We start from the raw sequence: 23712 nt of genomic DNA, 5'->3' as shown, positions 1-23712 counted from the left end.
TTTGAAGAATTGTCTGATACTATTGGGCATAGATTATGTCTTAGGCACTTGTATGCTAATTTCAAGAAAAGGTTTGGTGGAGGAGCCCTTATTAGAGATTTAATGATGGGAGCTGCTAAAGCCACATACTATCAGGCATGGGTCCAAAAGATGAATGAATTGAAGAATGCAGATCCCAATGCTTGGACTTGGTTGATGGTTGTTCCTACCAAAAGCTGGTGTAAGCATGCCTTTTCTTTTTACCCTAAATGTGATACATTGATGAATAATATCTCAGAGTCTTTTAATGCTACCATTCTAGCTGCTAGGGTCAAACCTATACTCACAATGTGTGAGTGGATAAGAAAATATCTGATGAATAGGTTATCCACCTCTGCAAGTAAACTAGAAAATTGGCCACATAAGGTGATGCCAATACCTAGGAGAAGGTTAGATAATGAGGTGTTCAATAGTGGTCATTGGTTGCCAACATGGTCAATTGCTGAGACTTTTCAGGTTACACATAGTTACAACACACATGAATTTATTGTTGACATTGCTAAAAGGTCATGTAGTTGTAATTTTTGGGAATTAGTAGGAATTCCATGTAGGCATGCTGTAGCTGCTCTGAGTTATAGAAAGCAAAACCCTGATGAATTTGTTGATGCTTGTTACACAAGAGAAAAGTTTGCACTATGTTATGGATTTTCAGTAAGTCCAATCAATGGTCAAGATATGTGGCCAGAAGTTGAGATGGAACCACCTCTACCACCTGCATATAAAAATGGTCCTAGTAGACCTAAGAAGATTAGGATAAGAGAAAGTGGAGAGGATGGTGCAAGGAAGAGAAGATCTGGTGTTGCATATAAGTGCACCAAATGTGATAATTTTGGTCACAATGCTATGACTTGTAAGGCTACCACTCAGGATCCCAATGCACTTAAAAGAAAGGTAATTCATTGTGATATACATTTTGTCTTACATTCTACATTCTGTCTTACATTCTTCATTGTGATATGCATTGTGATGACAACCATACATTGTGTCTTACATTGTAGAGAAAACCTAAAAAAGGACATGTGCCAACTGCAACTGATATGCCAACTGCAAATGATATGCCAACTGCATCTGATATGCCTGCCCCAACTGCAACTGATATGACTGTTCCAACAAATGTGCCTGTTCCAACTGATCCACAGCCTCCAACTGATATGCCTGTTCCAACTATTATGAGTCAAACAGGATCTAGTGTGGCTGCCTCAATCACAAAACAATCCAGAAAAAGGGTTGAAAAAAAACCTATCATCAAAAGAAGGCAAAGTGAGAGGATCAAGTTGAGTTGGTTTAAAAGACCCATAACAGGTGAAGGAATATCTAGTGACAAACCAATTACCCTACCAGAAAATGAAGACATACCCACTTCAAAATGAGGGACTGATTATTATGTTTCTGCTATGTATTTTGTAATCCTTTTGGAAAACTCTTTTGTAATGCCAACTGATCTTTGAAGACATGTATTTTGTAATCCTTTTGTAACAAACATATGCACTTACTGTGATGATCAATTCTAATGTATCAGTTTAACATTATTGGTGTGTATTGTCTATAAAACACAATGGCTAGTCTGTCACATTTTTTTCTTGTTTTTCATAAACCATGAATTCTGCAGAGAGCCATGGCTAGTCTGTGCACTAATCTTACAACAAAACCATGAATTCTGCAGGACCTAAAGAAAAAGCCAAAGTATTTAATTACATTCACCTTGAATTCTGCACTGAAAAAGTTTAAGAGATAGACTACATTAATATATTTCAATTTATTTATATGTTTACTATGTCATATTTTCTTTAGAATTACTGACTATAAAATTGTTCTGTAGTTTTCTGATGATTTTGCAATTTTGCTCTTTCATTATGATATAACTTTTTTCTGTCATTATTGGTAGATTGAATGCTGAAAGTTTAATCAAATAATGATGCTGCACTGACAGTTTAAGATTGATGAACAGATTACATTTCATTGATGAACACATTACAAGTTCAACATTACATTGCTGAAAAACACTAATGACATAACAATTACATGACAGACTCATTAGACTAACTTAACCATAGCTGCTATCAACATCCATGACAGACCAATTACAAACATTAACCATAAATTTTTCCTCTTTTCCATTGCAATCTTTTTCTTTAGTTTTTCTAACTTGTTAAGCTTTCCGACTCTGCAATCTATCTCCTCAACAATCTCTTTAGCAAATTCAATCAAATAAGCCTTGTTGACTTCACATTGGCGGCATCCGGACGGATTGGTTTCTTTCACTGCAAACTCACTGACCAAATCATCCCACAAAAATAAACCGCACCCATTCTGCAATTTGAGACAAACACCACCAACAATTAATTTCGAAATCAAACTCAAAATAATAAAATGCTTCAAAATTGCTCACCATATAATTCCTGCATTTCCAAAATTTGCGACCGGGGTTTTCAATTGACTTGGAGACCAACAACTTCATGGTTTCATTGCATCCACATCTTGGTAAGCCGTTTCCAACTTCACTCGTGGAAGATGCCTTGCTGCCACCCATAACCCAGATGAAGGGGACACGGACGAAGATGAAGAGAGGGATGGATTTGGGGTAGGGATGGATTTCACGAAGAGAGAGAGGGATGGATTTGGGATAGGGATGGATTTCACGAAGAGAGAGAGGGATGGATTTGGAACCCTAATTTCTAGTTTATGCCATGCTGGAGACCTAATGAAGATTCACATGTGAAAATAAAAAAATTAAAAAGCCACGTCTGAAATAAAAAACCAAGATTCCATGCCACCTGGATATTAGGGGGTTCTATGAAGGAATCTACATAACATAAGGGGGGTATTGAAAAAATAACTTTACCAGGGGGGTAACCCTAAACTCGCTAACATTACAGGGGGGTAAAGTGTATTTAACCCTAAAAAATATCACTAGTTTTCAACTTTCCTAAAGCTCCAGTACAAGCCAAATATTTTAATCTATAGGCTAAGACATGTCCAAGTCGAGAATGCCATAGACAAAAACTAGTAGAAGACAAGTTCAAACGAAATGATGATAAATCAACCATGGATGTTGAGGTTGTAGTATCTAGAACTTTCAGCTCATCCAAAAATATATAGCCCCCCCCCCCCTGTCTACGGCCTGTCCCAATCTTCCTTCTAGATTTTGAATCCTGCACATAACAAGATGTGGAAGAAAACACAACTAAATAACCAGAATCACACAATTTACTAACAGAAGCAAGACTCAAAGTGAGGTTAGGAATATAATAAACATCAGATAAATCTATGTTAGTTATGGAGACATACCCTACACCTGCTACTGGAATAGGAGTACCATCAACATTCAAGAAATACATGGATGATGCAAGATTTAAAGATGTAAAAAACTTATGATCATATGACAGATGATGTGATCCACCAGAATAACAAATCCATATGAAAGAAGATATACCTGACAAGTTAAAGGGGGTCAAATCTTTAACAAATGAGTCAAACATAGCATGTGGTTAAGTGGCAAGAAACTTTTGAAATTACTCAGCAAGATCAGATACATATGAAGTTGTCTCATATGGATATACATGACAAATACCATAACAAAGAGGATCAACTGCAGAAGGAGTATCAACAACAACATGGGACAATGAAGTCTTAAAATTATTTCTCCCTGACTTCAATAACTTTGGACATTGTGCTTTCCAATGCCCATTTTTCTTGCAAAAAGAACATGCATTATTACCAACTTTTCCTTGTGGTTTTCCTTTGTTAAAAGGAGAAGCAAAGGTAGATGGAGAAGGCAAGAGATTTCCCCTTCTCGTGATGTGAATGAAAGTGAGAGTTGAGTCTTATCGCTTCTGACAAAAACTCATTAACTACTGAATCAACACTAGAAAGAGGAGCGTGATGCAAAATAGTCCTACGGAGCCCTTCAAAATCATTTTGAAGATCCATAAAAAATTGAAACAATCGTTGTTATTCTTTATGATCAATGTATTCTTTAAAAGCTTGCAATTCATCTGATTTAGTGAGTGCCAAATGATCCCACAAATTTGAGATGGCCGAATAAAATTCCTGAATAGTCATATTGTTCTGCTTTAGAGACCAAATATCAATCTCTAACTAATATTGTTTTGAAAAATTAGATGTAACATACAAGCATTTCAAATGATCCTAAAATTCCTCAGCGGTATCATATTTTGTAAGTTGCATGCCTATCGTATAAGAAACTGAATTATCAATCCGAGTAAGAATCTTTGAATTATTAACCTCCCATGTTTATAAATCCTTCTCATATTTTCCATTTTTTTTATCAATAGGCTTAAGTGAGGTTCCATCAACATAAATCCGCATTCTTTTTCCCTTCAAGAAATTTTTCATTACATAAGTTCAGTGTGAGTAATTTTTTTCATTCAATTGAACACTAATAGATCGAAGAAAGTCATCTTTATCACTAGCCATTGCAATTACTTGTAGGAGAAAAATATTATATGATCAAATAATAATTCTTATTATTGATACCACTAATTCCAAAACAAATTTGAGAATAAGAATTCTTATTGTAATAACAATTCATTTCTTCAGTAACATCAACAAAGATACTTTATCATTGTTGAAACAATTGAATGCGCATTAGACAAAGTGCTTCCAATACATGAAACAAAGACACTTTATCAGACACAATAATAATACACTTCCACTACATAAGAAAAAGGCATTTTATCACACGCAGTAATAATACGCACTTCCAATACATGAAACAAATGCACTTTATCACACACAGTAACAATATTGGTACGCCACTCACAGTAACATCAAAAAACCAAAAAATAAACTTATGAAAATTTATACCGCCAATTAACAATTGCAAACAGAAACGAAAGCAAAAAATATATATGGCGTAATCGAACGTGAATTAACCTCGCTCTGTGATACCATGTAAACATTAGAAATAGTGAAAAGAGAAACCGGTTAGGATATCCATTAGAATAAAAAAGTATCAAATAGAATTTTTAACAATTTATTATTTAGTAAAGTATAAATAGTAAATAATACCCTTAGCCCAATAATAATAAAAGCCCATTGCACATTATCTAACATATATATTATATTTATCATTTGTAAAAAAAAATTAAAATGATATGATTAGTATTTGTATTCGTGAAATACAATAATGGAGGGGAATCTTTTTGCGCGTATGGTTGAAAGAGGAATTACATGTTAGGTTTGTAAAATTAGTTAATGAATCTTTAAGCTATGAGTTTGGTGCAGTTACTAATGGCTTCTTGGGCCAGGTAATAGGGAGAGAAACAAATTTCCGTAACTTCTCAACGAGTACGTAGGAGAATGGGAAAATCGGTTCTTCTACAAATATTGGAGGTACGACTTCCTCCTTGACTACCATGACCTAACTTAGTTTCTCCTGAACACCTCATAGACCACTTATGATAAAACATGTGAAGCATGAGCCTAGGTGTGGGCTTGGAGACCCAAGCATAATCGAACGACTTGGGAGCATGCTCTTCCGGTGCTCCAACAGTTATGTTAACCCGCTTTTTCCATGGGTTATTTCTTTATAGGCCCATAAAGTCATCCCACTCTACAGTCCCTTAAGCACGAGGACAAGGAAGAGTATATTGGTTAATTTAAATGGGAAATGGTCTTATTGAAGCATATGGTAACGAATCTCTCAAGAATTTCTCGGGACTAGTCTCTTGAGCTTTGTTAGGGATGAGTTCCTCAAGCGTTGCTTGCCTCGAGTCCGCAAGCGCTGCTTGGGGCGAGTCCCTCAAGCATTGCTTGTGGAGGCGTGCACATCATTTAATTCCTAGACATTCTAACTTTTCTCGAGAAGGAGTAATCCACTACAACAAATAATGTTTTTTTATGACGAAGCTTTCACCATGAATAATATAAAATTGAGGGTGTATGTAACGGGAGCGTCTTGTTTTATTTAAAAAAAAAATCAATTTGTTACCTCGGCTTTATGAAAAACCGACATAAATATATGCTTAGGGTTTGAGATTCGATTCCCAGCTCCTACAGTTTTATGCTTTATATGAAACCAAAAAGGCGCCGTTACTTTTTATAGATTTTACGTTGAATATGTTACCTCGGTTTTCATTAAAATCGAGATAAATATTCTCTAACTTTTTATTCTTTTTGGAACTAAAAATGCGTCTTTATTTTTTATAGATTTTACGTCATATATGTTACCTCGGTTTTCAGTATAATCGCGATAAATACTCTTTAAATTTTGTATTCACTCAGTGTCTACCTCATTCACTTCTCGAGCCATAGCGAAAGAACACTTCTTCTTTGGCCAATGAAAGAACACTTAGGCTCTGTGTAAAATGCTTCTTAAAAACTCTTTTTTAATTTTTGAAAATTTAAAATTTAAAAACTTGTTTGAATATAATATTTTGCAAAAGTGTTTTTAAAAATAGTTTTCTATTTTGCAGATTTTAAAAGCAAAAAAGTGAAATAACTTAGTTGTGTTTTTGCTTCTTATTTTTTAGTTTTTAGTACTATAAAATTTGGGGGGAAAACACAGAAAATTTGTATTTTTCATTAATGACATTAATGTAATTTTAATTATTTTACATTTTTAAAATAAGATAGAAAAATGTATTTGAAAGGGTATAAATATGTTTTTTTTAATTCATGTATGCTCTTTTTCTTCGGCATAAGTAACCTTTCTAAATATTTTTATTTATTTTAAATAATTTTTTTAAATGTTTCTTAATTATTTTCACCATATAACCTTTTTTTGCTATTAAGCGTGCAACCCATTTTCTACTTTTTCTTTCTTTCTTTTTATTATTAAATTTTTTAATTTTATTTCAAATCCTCAAAGTAATAAAATTTCACTTTTATATAAATTTATTCATTATTTTAAAAATCAGACTAGTTATCAAATCAGTAAGAGTACTTAATCACTAATTTATCGATCGAATCACTGTGTCATTGGTTGAACTGTATGACTAAACCAGATTAATCTAGATAACTCGGTTGAATAAATCAATCTGTATGAAGAAAATGTATAGTTATTAAATCGATCGAACCAAATGATCCCATCTCTAAAAAAATCATGACACCTATAAAATTTCAAAGTTTTAAAATATCATAATTTAACAAATTCATTCTTTAAACTCAAATTTTAAACATAATCATCGTACACAATAAAATAGTACATAATTCAAATCTAAATAAAACAAACTCGAATAACAAAATAATACATTGTCGAATAAATTAGATCTAAGGAGTGAAAGGTGTTCCAATTAAAATTTAATTATATTTTAATTTATTTTTAAATTTATTTTATCAAAATGGTGTCGTATTTTGTGGAAAAAATCAAGCAATTAATTTGTCGATTTTTAAAATTTGTCAGTTTTTCTATTTTTATCGATTTTGACTTGTTTAGCCAATTCTCATTGTTTTAATAGCTTATCCAATCCATCAATTGAACCATACCAATGACCCCTTTGATTTTTGATTCGATCGGTTCAATCGACCGATCCAATGTGATTTCTAAAACATTGAATTTATCTCTTCGACTTTGAAATATTATATAGCTAAATCTTATTAATACTGTTTTTTTTTCTTTTTTTAATGTTCTTATAATTTATTTTAATTTTTTTTTAATATTTAACTTTTTAACACAATGTTTTATCCTCCCTACTTTATATCACATTCTTACAACTTTATATATTTTTATATATTTTTAAAATTTTTAAACTATTAAAAATTATCAAAATTATTAAAAATAATTAATTCTTATTTTTATTAAGAGAAAAAATATTTAAAATAGTAATAGAGAAAATAAAGAAAAATATTCATCAAACAAGTTTATGTGATTTGTAAAGTTGAAAATTTACTTTAACCCAATTATTTATATTTGGACAAATATCAATTAATTTTCTTAAGTTTGTAATATTTTAGACAATAAAATATATTTTAAAAGTAGATGATAAAATATGATTTTTTATTCTCTTCTTAAAATAGTATTGAAAAATTAGACTATCACACAAGTTTTTTTATTTTTATATTTTTAAAACAGTTTTTAAAAACTAGTTTATCAAACAATTTTTTTATTAATTTTCTTCTTAAAAATAATTTTTTTTAAATAGATTTTTTTTTAAGAATTAAAATTAAAAAGTGTTTCAAACATGCCCTTTTTCTCCAAGGAGCCCTAGCGAAGCAAAAAATTCACCATTATTCTTCGGTATGTTATTATTGTTGTTGCTGTTCTTGTTGTTGCTTTAGTCCATTATTGTTGTTCTTGTTATTCTCCATTGTTGTTGTTTTTGTTATTCTCTTTATATTTTTTTATTACCTCAGTGTCTACCTCATCCATTTCTCGAGCCCTAACGAAAGAACACTTCTTCTTCAACCAACAAAAGAACACTTATTCTCCAAGGAGCCCTAGCGAACGAGAAAACTCTCTCACCATTATTTTTCGGTATGTTATTATTGTTGTTGTTCTTGTGGTTGCTTTGGTCCATTACTGTTGTTCTTGTTATTCTCCATTATTTTTGTTGTTGTTGTTGTTGTTGTTGTTGTTGTTGTTGAGAAGCTTTATTTTTGTTGGTTGTGTACTATTTTTATCTAGAAGCTTTATGTGATTGTGGATCGTAGCTAGATGAAATCTAATAGATTAAGTAAAGAGTCTGAGAATGGAGTGAAGCTTCATTTGTATAAACAACATAGATAAAACCCTAATGAAGAGCACTAAACAACGAGAGCCATAAACACATACCATCTTCAATACGAAGATGTTAGGTGTTTAGGGCTCTCTTTTCTTCTTCTGAGATCCAAATAATTTTCTTTTACTCCTTCTTCAGAGATCTGGTACGTCAAACACCACTACTAATATTTTTGTCATATTGTTATTATTTTTGTTGTTAATGTTATTATTGTTGGTTTTGTTTTTGTTATTGTTATTGTTATTGTTGAGATCTGAAATCCTAAAGTTTTTGTTGTTGTTTTTTGTTGTTATTATTTATGTTGTTTTTGTCGATGTTGTTTTTCTTGTTGTTGAGACCCTAAACCCTAGAGGTTGTTTATTGACATTGTTGTTATTGATATTGTTGTTATTTATTAACATTGTTGTTCTTGATGCTGTTTTTGATGTTATTGTTGTTTTCTTGTTGTTTTTGTTGTTGATATTAATATTAAGATTATGTTTTTTGTGATTATTTATGCAACTCTCATCTTGTTCCATCTAGTTTAGTTTATTATATCTAATGTCGATTGTTTGTTTCGCTAACCCCTATTTGAACATATAACCTAGTAAATTGATTTTGGTAATAATCATATGCAAAACTATGTTGTATCTAAAACTTATCTTACATTGATTAATGATTTTCTACCATTCTGCAACTCATCATTTATTGCATGTTATTTTATTGTTAAAATCTCTCCAATCCTTCTATTTTTTGTTCAACTTTTTCCATATTTGTTCATTTTTCAAAGCATCAAATTTTATGTTTTCAAGATTGAATTAGTAGAAAAGGAAGTGTTGAATAAAAAACTTGAAACATTGGAGAGATTTTAACCATAAAACAGCGTGAGAATAATGATGAGTTGTAGAATGCTTCAAAATCATAATCAATGTAAGTTGTTCTTCAAATAAAACCTAATTGTTCATATAATTATTTTCATAACCAAATTTTAGAAGTTATATGTTTAGTATAGGGTTTAATGAAATGAGCAATCCACATTAGATTTAATAAACTAAAAAATTGTTTTACCCCTTGGTTTTATGAGATAACCGAGGTGAAAGTATGACATATCCATCGGCAAATTACAAAACTGATGGCACATGTGTTTTTGCCATTTCAGAATTCCAAAAAGGTCTCCTTGGGTATTGAACTCGTGACCTTTTTATATATCCGTCGATTTTTTTAAAACCGAGAGGTAAAGTTTTCACTTTTCATGACACCCTTTGTTACCTCGTCTCTGTAGCCGAGGTTAAATGCATTTTGCGTCCAAGGATAAATGTGTTTTTTCTAGTAGTGATTATTGTGATGCGTAGATCATATGCATAAGTGTGTCTTAAGTTGTAGATGTATCCACTACCAAACTACTTGTGTGTACCTATGCCCAAGCAATGATATCTTACGAGACCTATGTAATTAAGTTTTATAAAATGGAGAATTCCAAACCCTTTCACATTCACACCTCCTTCAGCTTTCACATGCTTCTTAAGTGTGAGTCTTTCCTTATGCTTCTGCGTTTTTGTTTTTCTTCCAACCTTCGTCATCCTAAGTACATGTATTATTTTTTCCGCCTTTATGCTTTCCTTTTTCCAAAATTGAAGATTATTAGGGATTTGGATTTGGAGATAATGTAGTTAAAGTCTGATGACTTCTCGACTAGTGTAGCGATAATGTTGTAGTAATAAAAAAATCGAATCCACATGGGATACCTTCAAGCAAGACAAAATGTGTGCAATGTATAAAACCTAGTAGGGGGGGAGGTTTCGAGTTTTAGTGGGAAAAGTAAATAATTGAGTAAATAAAATCACTAAAGCGGTTTGGTTATGTTTTAGAATCCCCTATGTCCCTATTGTTAATGTTTGATGTCTTGTATGAATGGTCTCATCGCTATAACTCCACAACAAACTAACAAAATAGTTATAGTTGATCCCTCACGAAATAACTCCTATTCAACCAACGTAAGTACAATAATTTCCCTAGGTCCAACCTATAGACTAATGGTCAGTATTCCCTATGTGACCATAATAAGATTAAAAGAGTATCTCACATAAAAAGCATTAAGAACAATAAGCAATTGAATATCATTATAGATCAAAAGGTTCATACAAAGTCAAATCAACATAGAATCCAACAATATTGAAATAAGTTCATCATAACATAACCTAACATAGAGGATATTGGCTACTCATAATTCAAATAACAATACCATAATTGATAGATGAAAATAACATATGAATTCCCTTGAAGTAATGGCCTCAAATGGCTTAAAATGCTCTAAAAACCATCATTGTGCTCTAAAAATCATGTTTTGCTCTCTCCAAATCGTAACCCCTGTGAAAGTGTAGAAAATCCCATTTTATTGGCTTCAGAATGGACCATAACACATCAAAAACACCCATAAAAAGTGAACATTGCGTGTGTGATGACTTGCATCGTGCGTGCGATGCAACTTTTATGGCCTTATCGCGCGCACGATGATGCATGCGATTATTTTTGAAGTCGCATCATTTTTTGCTCAAATTTTCACTAAGTCCACAATCTTCACACTTAGCTATTTTTTCCTTATTCTTTGGACATTCTTCTTCATTTTGGCTCATCTTTCACTTGTTTTTCTCTTATTATTCGACTAAATTTATGCAATAAGAGACTGTCATCAAAGTCTCTATTTCTTGAGATCGTATTGAGATGTGGGATTATTCTAATGGGAAAGCTAGGAAACTTGATGGCACGATTGACCATAAAATATATGAAATATAGATGTTTGGCCGTTATTAGAGTAGTTCAGATTTTAGTAGTGATAGTGACCCATTTCCCCCTTATGTTTTCCCAATAACTTCCAGATTGATGGCGCTTACCTCCTCAAAACATCTTAGAGTTGAAGGCTACGAGACTTCCTTCACCACTCAGGAAAAGGCGGATTTCTTCCGCAAATGGAATAACTTATCAAGAATGGACGACAAGGCGAATATGATTTTGGAGCCCTATTCTAAATATGAATGGGTTAACAGGGACACTCCAACTATAACCTTCGATAAATTCTTCTATTTTCATATCCTTATTATTCATGTATTAGGGGTGATGATTCCCATATCACTTTTTAAGTCTGATGCTCAGGCGACCATGAATGTTTCCCCTCTCAGATATCGCCCAAACGAGTAGACATTCATGTGGGCATTCAAAATCATATATGGTCTCTTGGAGTTCATGCTTACCATAGGCATATTTTTTCCTTCTGTGGTACTAAACCGACATGTAGACACTCACCATGAAAAAACATGGCACAAGGTTTTTCACTTGCACAATGTAACACCTCAAAATTTGCCCTCCTCTCTTGGGACTAGCTGAGCATATTGCATATCATTTTTTAGGTCATTAGGCACTGCATATTTGCATATCATGTGGCTACATTGAGCAAGTCATCCTCCTAAGTCTTGATCAGAAGATAAAGAGGTTAAGATGCGAGCTAGGGTTTCATTGGATGGATCATTAACCATCTGAGGATGTGTGATTCAAATGAGGGTTTCTTGATTCCTCAAGGGGGTTAATCATTATCTTGGTTGCAATGGTACATCATCATCATCATGTTCTTGTCATCACCAAGAGATTCCTTATGCTTGATCAGATACTTTGAGATTAGGGTTTTGACCTCTAGTCAACCCTAATCAGTTGTATTGGGCCAATCAGGGCTTGGCAAGGAGATGAGGTTTTCAATGGATATGGGGATCATCATGTGATTATATTGAGCTTCTGAAAGCTAGGGTTTCATCATTGAGCCATTTCATCAGAAGTTTGAAGCTCAAGTTCATCAGTCAAGCTGAAATTCATCTATCAGTCAGAAAAGTCAACTGTGGTCAACTGTGCCTGAATTGATGGATTTGGAGGTGGGAGAGGGTTAGAGACACTTCATTCATGTCCAAACAATTTTAATTTGACATTTCAAACATCAAGAATGAAGAAAATAAAGTCAGGTGGAAACTTTCCAAAAATAGAAAGTGACTTGTAATTGAAAATTGCCAAAAATGGAAAGTTTGTCTCCTCAAAATTACATGTCCAAATATGCTTCAAATGAAATTTTGTCCAACATGAAAGTTGTAGATCTTGCTCTCACCTTTCCAAAAAGTCCAAGAACATGAATTTCTCATTTGTGGTTGGCAAGTTATGGATTGATCATTGTCCAAAAAAGTGGAATTTCAAAGTGGCATAACTTTTGATTCACAAGGCCAAATTGAGTGAGGTTTTTTTGAGCAAACTCCATTTGACATGAGCTATCATAATCCATCATTACATTTCATCAAAACTCATCACATAAAAAGTCCATTTTTCAAGTGAACCAATTTTAAAAAGTGGAGGGAAAAGGTGTTTTTGAGAAATATTCATTGTTTTCACATGATTCCTTTTGCACTAGCTCACAAATGCCATTTGAAACTTGCTCAAACCAGAAAATTCCACTGTTACATTGGTTTTGCATAAGTGAGGATGGATTGGCTAATTGCCATTTAGCATGAAACTTGCATTTTCATTAATCCATCACATTAGCACTAAACATGATTACTAACATCATTAACATCACATATATAAGTTAAATCATAATTGTTTTCATCTTAATCATAACAGAATTTCAGATCTAGATCCAAAATTGCACAATTCTCTCAACTTTTCATCTTCACTTTTCTTGTAATTTCTTCACAAACCTAGCCAAATTCTTCATTGCTTCATCATCTACAATCATTGAAGAAGCTTTTGGAAGCAAAATCTTGAAGAATTCAAGCAAAATCAAGGACTGTTAAAGTGAGGTGCAACAATGGAAAATGGAGATTTCATCAAGATCGTGCGTTATTGAGCCAAGGCCTTGCATCCATTCACTTCTACTAGCATCATAGAACATCTGTTTTTGCTTTTGGAAGCCTGAAACGCGCGATTTAACAACTGTCCTCAAATTAAGGTCAGATTTCGACTTCAATGATTCTTGAAATTGTTTGATGCTTTGGATAGATCTTGTTTAGTAGAGAATTCTGCAATTTGAACCATTAAATTTGGTTGAGAAATGAGAGAGTTATGATGATTTGAAGTTTTGTGCTCAAACATGTTTGCTATCGAATCTTTTAAATTAGCAAGAATTAGGTCAAAATAATTATGGATTCATGATGTGCTTGGAAAGACCTTTCCATTGATATAAAGTTTGTCCAATTTGGTGGAAATTTGTTCATGCTGGAAATTTGATGAAGAACATGTATGAAGGTTTAAAATTTTTCCAGAAAATGCTGTTTTGATCCATAGCCGCGCCACTATTCATGCTGGAACGTGTTTGAGCGCCTTTTTTTTTTCAAATTTGGACCTCCCTTCGAGTCCTGCCTAGTGCAATTCCACTTTTTGCTTTAGAATTAATTTCAACCATGCCTTATGATTTCACCTTGCCATTTCATTGTTTTTTTTTATTTTTTCTCAACATTAGAAAATCCATATCTCATTCAATTTTTGTCCAAATAATGTGAGATTTTTTGTGGAATGATCCTTGTGATCTCTACTGTTTTTTGATAATTTTTAATAAAATTGTGCACGTGTAAAATTTGGAATGGCCTAGGGTTTGTTTGGATGTGTCATTTGTTGCACATTGCTTGGTGTTTTGATCATGAAATGATGATTCTTAATTAGAAATTCTTGAAATTTTGCATGCTTATTCTAGACATCTTGAGGAGCATTTTGGTATATAATTTGTGATTTTTTCATTCCTGGATTATGAGATATGACCTGATCATTAGAGGTGTGACAATTTGTGTCACACCATTTCATGTCCAACTTCATGAATTTTGTTACCATGCCATATGAACTTGGAATGAGCTTAAATGTTTCATGTTGATACTTCTGGATGTTAGGTTCACATGTGAATTTTTGTAGAATTTTCGGATGTGTTTCCAATTTTATTGAGAATTTCCTTTCTGTTTGACCAAATGTGGACCTTTTGTGAGTCATGATTTTAATTGATTTGTGAAATTCTTGATATGTATTGGATGGACATGAAATTTTGTGGAGTGATTCTAGACATCTTTCAGTGTATCATGGTTTTGGTTTGGTGCATTTATCATGTTCCTACACTGTTTTATGCTTGCTTGAAGTTGATACATGAAATTGTGCCTTGTTTGGACTTGCATGAGCATGCTTTAACTTGATGAATTTAATTGACTTGCTTCCAATTGTCCAATTGACCTGAAATTTGGTGTGATTGACATGTAATGAATGCTGTTTAGCTGTGAATTTTTTTGGAGATTTATTGAATTGTTTTGGTTTGAAGTTTGGATTGATGCATTCTGTTTGGTCCAATGAGCTTTGAAATGACATGTTTTGCACTATTTGCTTCATGAAATGATAATGGTTGATGATATGAATATGAGACCAATTGGATTGGATTCTTAATTGATTGAACTTGATTTTTGATAATTTTCATGTTCTGTTTTGGGTTTTTCCTCCCCTTTGGACCCTAGGCTTTGTCCTAGGGTTTTGCTTCTCATGTTTGGATTGTGTTTCAGGACAAAAGGCAAATGGAATGGAGGAATTAATGCACTTGGTTTGAGTTGCTCATGTGAATGATGTTGATTAACATTAATTTTGTTTTATAGGTGGTGTCTAATTCATTTGTGTTGAGCATTGGCTTGTGCTTTGCTTGATGCATTGCTTGTGTACAGTTAACTTTTAACTTGTCTGTTTAACTGTTTGAGCTGAGTACTGATCATGCTAGATTGATTTCAGGTACCTTAGTTGCTCTAGTTCATTTTGAACTTGCTTGTGCTGTTGCTTGGTTGTGTTAACCAATTGAGGTAGAATTTCTTTTCTCCATGTAGTCTGGAAGACCTGGCCTGTTACTTGGCCAGGCACCTGTCTGAAGTCCTTCTTAAGAGGCAATGATTGTGCTTGTTTATCTTTGTCCCCAAGCAGGAAAAGTCCTTTGAATAAGGCAATTGGCAGACACAAGAGATGTGCAATCCATCTCCTTCTCTTCTGTTGAGTCATCCCTTGGCTCACATTACATGTTGATGCCTTGAGGATAGTAACCCAAGATCCTTGTATAGTTGTACAGTTGAGTCAGAGTCATAAGTGTAGAAGGGTTCCCACTTTCTGGACCCACACTTCTTTGTCTGAAGCTCTCCCTGGCCAGGGATAAGAGTTGGGAGGCACACCCCTCACTCACCTTTCATCAGCTTCACCCTGACTCTCAATGTCAAGGTTAAGAGCTAACCTCACCCTGATACAGTTGGCTTGCTTTTGCAGCCTAACCCTTGATTGAGCCACATCTGTCTGTATATAGTGTGTGCTAACTGTGAATGTTTGCTTTGTTTTGATTGTGCTTGCAGGCTTTGCTTTGCCTGGTTAGGATTAGCTTGCTGCTGTGCAAGTAGATAGAAAACTCAACCTAGGACAATTGTGGAATACATGATAACTATTAGGCTCGAGTCAGTCTCCCTTTTAGTTGGTCATTTCCCAGTCTCTGGTTAGGAGAGAGTATCTCCCCTGTTAAGGGGAACTACGTTGCCCTGATCCTCATACCAGATGAGGTACGTAGGCAGGAGGTCGCACGAGATCTCTCCGGGCAAACCCTTTTTCTTTTTGTGTGTGTTTGCTTGACAGTTGCTAGGCTCAAGTTCCCGACTCCTTAGTAACTTGTTGGTTGTTTCTTCTTGTGTGTGTAGGAGACGGATGTAAGCCCAGCCATTGGCATTCTGTATCCTCTTGTTGTGTGCTTGGAGTCCGGTATAAGTCCATCAAGTGGCATCTGGTTTCCAGTGTGGGTTTGTTTGGTTCGGAAGCTGATGTAAGTCCAGCTATTGGCGTTCAGGTTCCATGTTTGCCTATTTTGCGTGTTCTTTGTTTCGGCGTGCGTGAGCCGAACTACGGTGGCTCTGATTCTCATTCCCGATGAGATACGTAGGCATAGGATGCGACGTCCTATCGAGCCCTCTCCTCTTTTCCCACCTGTGTTGTCTTTGGTGTGTGTGTGTGTGTGATGTTTGTTTTAGCAACCTTTTTCTATCTTTTGAGCGTGGATCCCGTCGAGTACGACGGACGTGAGGGGTGCTAATACCTTCCCCTTGCGTAACCGACTCCCGATCCCATTCTCTTTGGTCGCGAGACCATGCTTTTTCCAGGTTTACTTCGAGCGTTTCCTTTCCCTCTTTTGGGATAAATAACGCACGGTGGCGGCTCTGTGTTGTTTTGTTTCAGCCCGCCGGTTGTTTTTCGCGGATGCGACAGCTGGCGACTCTGCCGGGGACTATAAGATGTTGACCTGTGCTGGTCCATCTTCCCTAAGCGAATCTCTCCTAGCGTTTTAGGATAGTTTAGGTTGCTTGTGCTTTATTTATTGCATTTATTATTCTGATTGTGTATATATTTGCATAAATATTTGCATGCATCATACTATCATGTTGCCGTCCTCTGTGCAGGTGGTTCCACTGTTTTGGGGTGGGTGTTCTGAGTGGGGCTAAAATCCAGGCCCGAGTATACACCTAGGATTAGTGTGGTCTCATGTTGCCTCTTTCATGTTAGGTCAACATGTGTTTGGCAGTATGATGTACCACAAGCCGGACGAGGTTCTTTTGAGGGAGCTTTTCCTTTGTGGAGTATCCACTTTGGTTGAGTGACTTCATCTGAACTATTGACTCTGGTGACCGATCATTTCCCGGATCTTTGGTTTAGACGATCTCAGGAGAGCTACAATGGCACACCCGAAAGGGCAAACCCATTGAGTATCTTTGCCCGATTGTCGAGACTATTATCCGCCTTAGGATGACCTGATTAGAATTTACCTGTGAGGGGAGGGTGATTCTTACAGATGCATGTTCAGATGGTGACTTTGATGGTGACTTTTGGTTCCGTCGATCAGAGTCCTATTTATAAGTCGGATTTATGGCCATTTATTTCTGAGACGCCGGAGTGCTGTCCGTGTTATTTATCAGTGGGGATCCGTTTATTTCAGGATTCCCCGGGCCGATTCAGATCTTGTGGTTATCTGCTCAGAGTTTGTCTGATGATGATGATGGTGTATCTTTCAGTTCCGTTTATTTCGGAACCCTTGAGGTGGATTTGTGGTTACATATTCCTTCAGATGGTTGTGATCAATTCAGGGGCTGTAACTCAGTGCAACAGATGTTCAGATGACTTGGAGGATGGCACAGTGCATTGCATTCGCGCATCCACATCATTCTCATTTTGCATTCATCTGCATCGAACCTATGTCTAGCCATATGGGGAGTATTATTGATTGAGAATCTGGTTGAGAGACATCTTAAATGTCAGAATAAGGATGTCAAAATATTATTTGTCTCGATGAAGCCAGAATCAAAGGACAGAATCTTCCTCGTATGGATAGACGTTGCATTCATGCATATTAACCTGTTTGCTGTTTTGCAGGTATCAATTCTAACGTGCTTGATTGTTTTAGGAATCATTGCTCGTGCTCGTAGAATTGTACCTTTGCACTCAACCCGTCCTCACAGATACTTCACTCGGCGCAATACTCCCAGACTGATGGATCTCCCAAACACGGATATTCTCGAGCTGAAAGATAAAATGAACGAGCTGATCAACATCATGCAAGGTTTTGCAGTTGGTCAGAAAGCCTTGGCTGACAAAGTTGAGAAGCTCTAGCGGGCTTCTGCTGCTAATAGTGGTGTTAACCTGGATGGTGTCTCCAACCAGGGGCTGGGTGGTTCTAGAGATGGTGGAAAAAGAACAACTGTGGTAGTGAATAACAATGCTGGAGGTTTTGGTGCTGCCACTGGTGGTCAACCTGGTCCGATGGGCCATAACTTGAAAGACAGTCTATTCCCTCCATTCTTCGGGGCTGATGATGACAGAGAGGAAGACCGAGAGGCTGATCAGTTTTCCATGCACAACGAACCGTTTGGTCAGTACGGTGCCCAACCACAGAATAAGGAGATTCAGCTGCTGGCTGAAAAGATCAGGGCTTTGGAGAGTTATGCCACTCCCGGTGTTGTAAACATGTCAAACATGGGGCTAGTTGAGGGGATCGTGATCCCACAGAAATTCAAAGCGCCCACGTTTGATCGATATAATGGAAGTTCCTGCCCCGAGACTCATTTGCAAGCATTCGTCCGTAAGATCTCAGCTTACACCATGGACCAGAAGCTGTGGATGTACTTCTTCCAGGACAGTCTGTCCGGAGGATCCTTGGAGTGGTACACCAAACTTAAGTCGTCTGATGTTAAAAGCTGGCAGGATCTTGGTGATGCTTTCTTTAAACACTACCAGTTCAACGCTGACATGGCTCCTAGTCGTACCCAGCTGCAGGGTATGTCTCAGAAGAATAACGAGGGGTTTAAAGAATATGCTCAAAGATGGAGGGAGTTGGCTGCCAGAGTTCAACCTCCATTGGTGGACAGGGAGATGTCAGATCTGTTCATGGGTACCCTGCAGGGGGCATTCGCTGAGAGGATGGTTGGTTGTCCAGTTACTAACTTTGCAGATATTGTGGTGGCTGGTGAGAGAATTGAAAGTTGGCTGAGAATGGGGAAGATCCAGGGTGGTAATACTTCGTCATCAGGATCGAAGAAGCCCTTCGGAAATGGCCAAAGGAAGAATGAGGGTGAATCGAGTGTTGTGTATGCCCAGAGAGGACACGGTAGGGATCGTTACTACCAGCACACTGCTGCAGTAACTACCCCTGCTGGTAATCAGTCAGTACGACAGCAACAGCAGTCGCCTCAACAGAGAGCACAGAGAGTCGGGTACCAGGTGAGGGGAAAGGGGATTGATCGTCCGTTCGATAAGCCGCCCGTGACATATGCTGTTCTGTTCAAAAAGTTGATGGATCTGGGGTTGGTTCAGCCAAGGACGATGGTTCCGTTAAGATCAGATCAGAGGCCTCCTAATTATGATGAGAACGCCCAGTGTGAATTCCATTCTGGAACACCGGGGCATAACATTGAGGGCTGTAGAGCTTTTAAGCATGTCGTCCAAGACTTGGTAGACTCCAAGGCCATCAATTTTGCGCCATCTCCGAATGTTAATGCTAATCCCATGTCGGCGCATGGTCAGGCGATGGTGGGTGCAATTGCTGAAGATTCGGATCACGCTTGTGCGGTAGGTGAAGAGACTGACAGTAACTGCGAGTTTGATGGTTGGATAAAACTGTGCGTACCAGGGATGGAAGTCCAGAACTGGAAGGCCTAAAAAGATCATCACTGTCATTCTACTGGAAGAGTAATTTTTCTATTTTTGATTTTATCTGCATGAAAGCCTTGCGTGTTGCCCGACACGTGATGGTTCATTGTAAGGGTCACCTCATGTTCATATTTGCAAAATTTTGCATCATAAATAAATGGATGTTTTTCAATTAAAAGCGGTGTTCCCTGTTTTTCTTTTATTTTTGCAGTTTTAAAACAAATAGAAATGGCAATGTTTGTTTTCATTTTTCCCCCTTTTTGATTTGTCTCGTTCCGACAGCGAAAAAAAATAATTCTCCGGATCTCATTGATAACAATTTGGTTACACCTCTGTATGACTTCGACAATCCGATCTATCATGCCGAAGAAGAAGACGAAGAAGATTGTGATCTGCTGGAAGATTAGCCAGGTTGTTGAAACAAGAGGAGAAGGTGATTCAGCTGCACGAAGGGCGAGCTGAGCTTGTTAACCCGTATACTGCCGAGGTCAGAAAGGAAATGAAGATTGGAGCCGCTTCAGAGGCGAGTCGAGAGCAGAATGGTAGTCCTGTTGAAGGAGCATGTGGATACCTTCGCCTGGTCGTGTCAGAATATGCCAGGGTCGGATACCGATGTCATTATGCACAAGCTACCATGGAGAGAAGACTGTCCTCTATAGGGGCAGAATGCCAGTGCCGCGTATCAGAGTGACTTTGTTTCATGATATGATTCATCGTGGAATCAAATGCTATGTTGATGACATGATAGCAAAGTCCCACACAGAAGAGGGGCATCTGGCAGATCTGGCCAAGCTGAGTGGACCAGTTGAGACAATTCAAACTGAGGTTGAATTCAAATAAGTGCACTATCAGAGTGCGGGCCGGTAAGCCGCTGGGGGTTTATTGTAAGTAAGAGAGGAATCGAGGTTGATCCTGCTTAAAAAAAAGAAGAAAAAAAAAAGAAAGAAAACAAAACAAGAAATGCCTGAACCGAGAATGGAAAGAGAGGTTCGTGGTCTCCTGGGTAGATTGAACTACATGTCATGGTTCACATCTCACCTAACAGCCACGTGGGAACCCATTCAAGAAAAAAAAAATCAAACGGTCAGGTGAAATAAATGATTGCCAAGGGGCATTGAGAAATAAAGGAATAAGTTGCAGGAGCCTCCGATTCTGTTGCCTCCCTATGGAAAGAGACTGTTAATCTGTACTTGACAGCCTTCGAGGGGTCTACGAGGTAAAGTGGGTCAGCATGACGAGTTTGGTCGAAAAGAGCATGCAATTTACCTTAGCAAAAAGTTTACCGACTGTGAAACAATACATTCACTGTTCGAGAAAACTTGATGTACTTTGGCATAGGCTGCTCGCCGACTGAGACAGTATATGCTAGTTCATACCACTTTGTGGATTTCGAGATGGATCTGATCAGGTAGATTTCTGAAAGAGCCAGCAATGACCGGGCGGGTTGCGAAAGGGCCAATGATTTTGATTGAATACGATATTCGATATACCTCTCAGAAAGCAATCAAGGGGAGTGTATTATCTGATTACATCGCCCAGCAACCCGTGGAGGATTATCAACCGATGAAGTTTGAGTTCCCTGATGAGGACATCTCGAGGTGCTCTAATCGAAAGATTGAGAGTAACCGATCCTGGAGGAGGGGCCTGACCCCAAATCTGAACGGATTCTGATGTCTGACGGGGTTAATGTGAAGAAGGAGTTAGTACTGCTTTGGTTACACTGAAAGGATCCCACATTACTTTTGTTGCCCGGATAACGTTTGAATGCACCAGCAAGGGTGATTTAGTAGGAAGCTGGTATCCTGGGTACCGAACGTCGGTGCGCACATCTACTGGGGCAACACCTTTCTCGTTGGTATATGGAATGGAAGCGGTGCTACCAGTCGAGGTTCAGATTCCCTCTTTGAGAGTCCTGATAGACGTAAAGTTGCCAGAGGCGGAATGGGTAAGAACCCGGTACGAAGAGTTGAGCCTGATTGAGGAAAAGAGGCTGGCGGCTATCTGTCATGGGCAGTTATATCAGCAGCGGATGAAGCGTGCTTTTGACAGAAAGGTACGACCTCAGGTATATCACGTAGGTGATATGGTGCTGAAAAGGATCCTTCCTCCTCGAAACGATCGTAGGGGCAAATGGACACCCAATTATGAAGGTTCGTTCGTGGTCAAGAAGGTTTGCTCTGGCGGAGCCTTGTTGCTAACGACCATGGATGGTGAAGATTTTCCATCCCCTGTGAATGCGGACGCAGTTAAAAAATACTTCGTATAAAGAGACCCGCTGGACGAAAAGAATAAAATAGTCCAGGCAAAAATGGGCATCCTGGCGAACCAAAAAACAGAATGAAAAATGTTCGGGCAAAAATTAGGGATAAAAAGAAAAAATGTACACCCGGCAAGTCGAAAACCTGAAAAGGCGGCTTGGGCAAAAAAGGGTATCCTGGTGGACTAAAAACCCGAAAGGGCGGTCCAGGCAAAAGAGGGATTGAAACGAACAACTGCGTCTGGCATGATCGTTTACGCTTTGGTTAAGGCACATGGATAATACCCGGTAGGGATCAGTCGGAAACGTCTTGTTCAGAAGGCAGAAAGTGCGGAGAGTCTGAGGACATATGGGGTGTAACCGAGTTGGAACTCGATGAGATCACGGGTTTCATATTGCCATTAGGATAGATTTTTCCTTTTGTGCGCAATTACCTCTTTTCAAGAATTGCTTCTTTTGTATTGCTCAGTTTGAGCCACACCTTTCAAATCAATAAAATGCACATTCAGTCAAATAATTTTGTTTTTGTTTTCATTACCGCTTTGATTGCAAAAACATCCAATTATCTTTGATAAAGAATCTTGCATTTTAAGACATACAGGTCCCTTCCAGTGCATGCTTGTAAGATTGAAAGTCTGAAATCTTATTCGGAAGGTTGAGTGACCCAAGTGTTGAAATCATGACACGCCTGGGGCACAGTTTTATCTAACGATCTCTTTTGCAGGTGCTGTTAGGTATTTTCACTCACTTGCAGGTTGTGATGTGGAAGCTTTTGCCAAAACAAATTCCCATGGAGTCCAATCAGGGACGAATGAATAGAAAAACGGTGAAGAGACAACGATGAGACACACGACGATCCTTGGAATTAATCAAGAAGACTCTTCAAAGTCTGAAAATTGAAAAGTCTGTATCAGTCCCAGGAGTTTGCTCTTCGTCGAGCACGAAGCGGTCGGGAATACAAGGTGATGAATCAGAAAAGTCCAGACAAGTCTGGGAGTTCTCAAAATTGGAAAGCTGACATGGGAGTTGGATATGAATGCCATGGGTCGACGAGTCGACGAGTGTTCGGTACCAGACTTTCCTCATCTCCCTAAGCAGAGTCGGAATGACTAATTCCCCAACAGATTCAAGGTCTGTGGATTCCCTAGCAGGGTCATGATGGTTATCCCCAACAGCTTTTAGATTGATGCTTCCCCAGTTGCCAGGCCTGGAGGTTGCTGCTCCCCCAGCGGAAGTATCTGTGTGCGGCGGTTTCCCAAACAGAGTCTGGAGTGTTGCATCCCCAGCAAGTCTAAGACCGGTGTTTCCCCACAGAGTGTATTGGTGGTTCTTTCCCCAGCAATTCCCCAAGCAGATCGGGGGCAAAGGAGGTTTTTCCCCGACAAGGGTTGCCTTTTCCCAGCAGCAGTGCTATTCCCCAGCAGGGTGGAGATCGGAGTATTGGCGAGTTCCTCAGCAGAGTGTCTCGAGCTCCCCAGAAGAGTCCCTTGAGGGGGATACTTTGTATACATTCATCATGAAAAATAAGCATAGCATAATGCATAA

The 23712-nt window shown here is 37.4% G+C and overlaps 1 protein-coding gene across 1 annotated transcript; it reads left to right on the top strand.

The window, feature by feature from the left end:
- Positions 1-321: 321 nt before the first annotated feature.
- Positions 322-1459, top strand: LOC127074802 (uncharacterized). Its single transcript, XM_051016177.1, has 2 exons — positions 322-930; positions 1038-1459. The coding sequence occupies exons 1-2, from the start codon at positions 328-330 to the stop codon at positions 1407-1409; spliced, it is 975 nt and encodes a 324-aa protein (XP_050872134.1). The 5' UTR covers positions 322-327; the 3' UTR covers positions 1410-1459.
- The last annotated feature ends 22253 nt before the right edge of the window (positions 1460-23712 follow it).

Source organism: Lathyrus oleraceus, chromosome 1 (genome assembly GCF_024323335.1).
Source record: "Lathyrus oleraceus cultivar Zhongwan6 chromosome 1, CAAS_Psat_ZW6_1.0, whole genome shotgun sequence".
Lineage (NCBI taxonomy): Eukaryota > Viridiplantae > Streptophyta > Magnoliopsida > Fabales > Fabaceae > Lathyrus > Lathyrus oleraceus.
This window is presented reverse-complemented; position numbering and strand designations above follow the sequence as displayed.

What these genes read in the sequence shown, in the direction of transcription:
- LOC127074802 (XM_051016177.1), top strand. Translation starts at nt 328, where the DNA reads ATGTGTGAGTGGATAAGAAAATATCTGATGAATAGGTTATCCACCTCT. An exon ending in CCAATGCACTTAAAAGAAAG is followed by an intron (nt 931 to 1,037) that starts GTAATTCATTGT and finishes CTTACATTGTAG; the next exon opens with AGAAAACCTAAAAAAGGACA.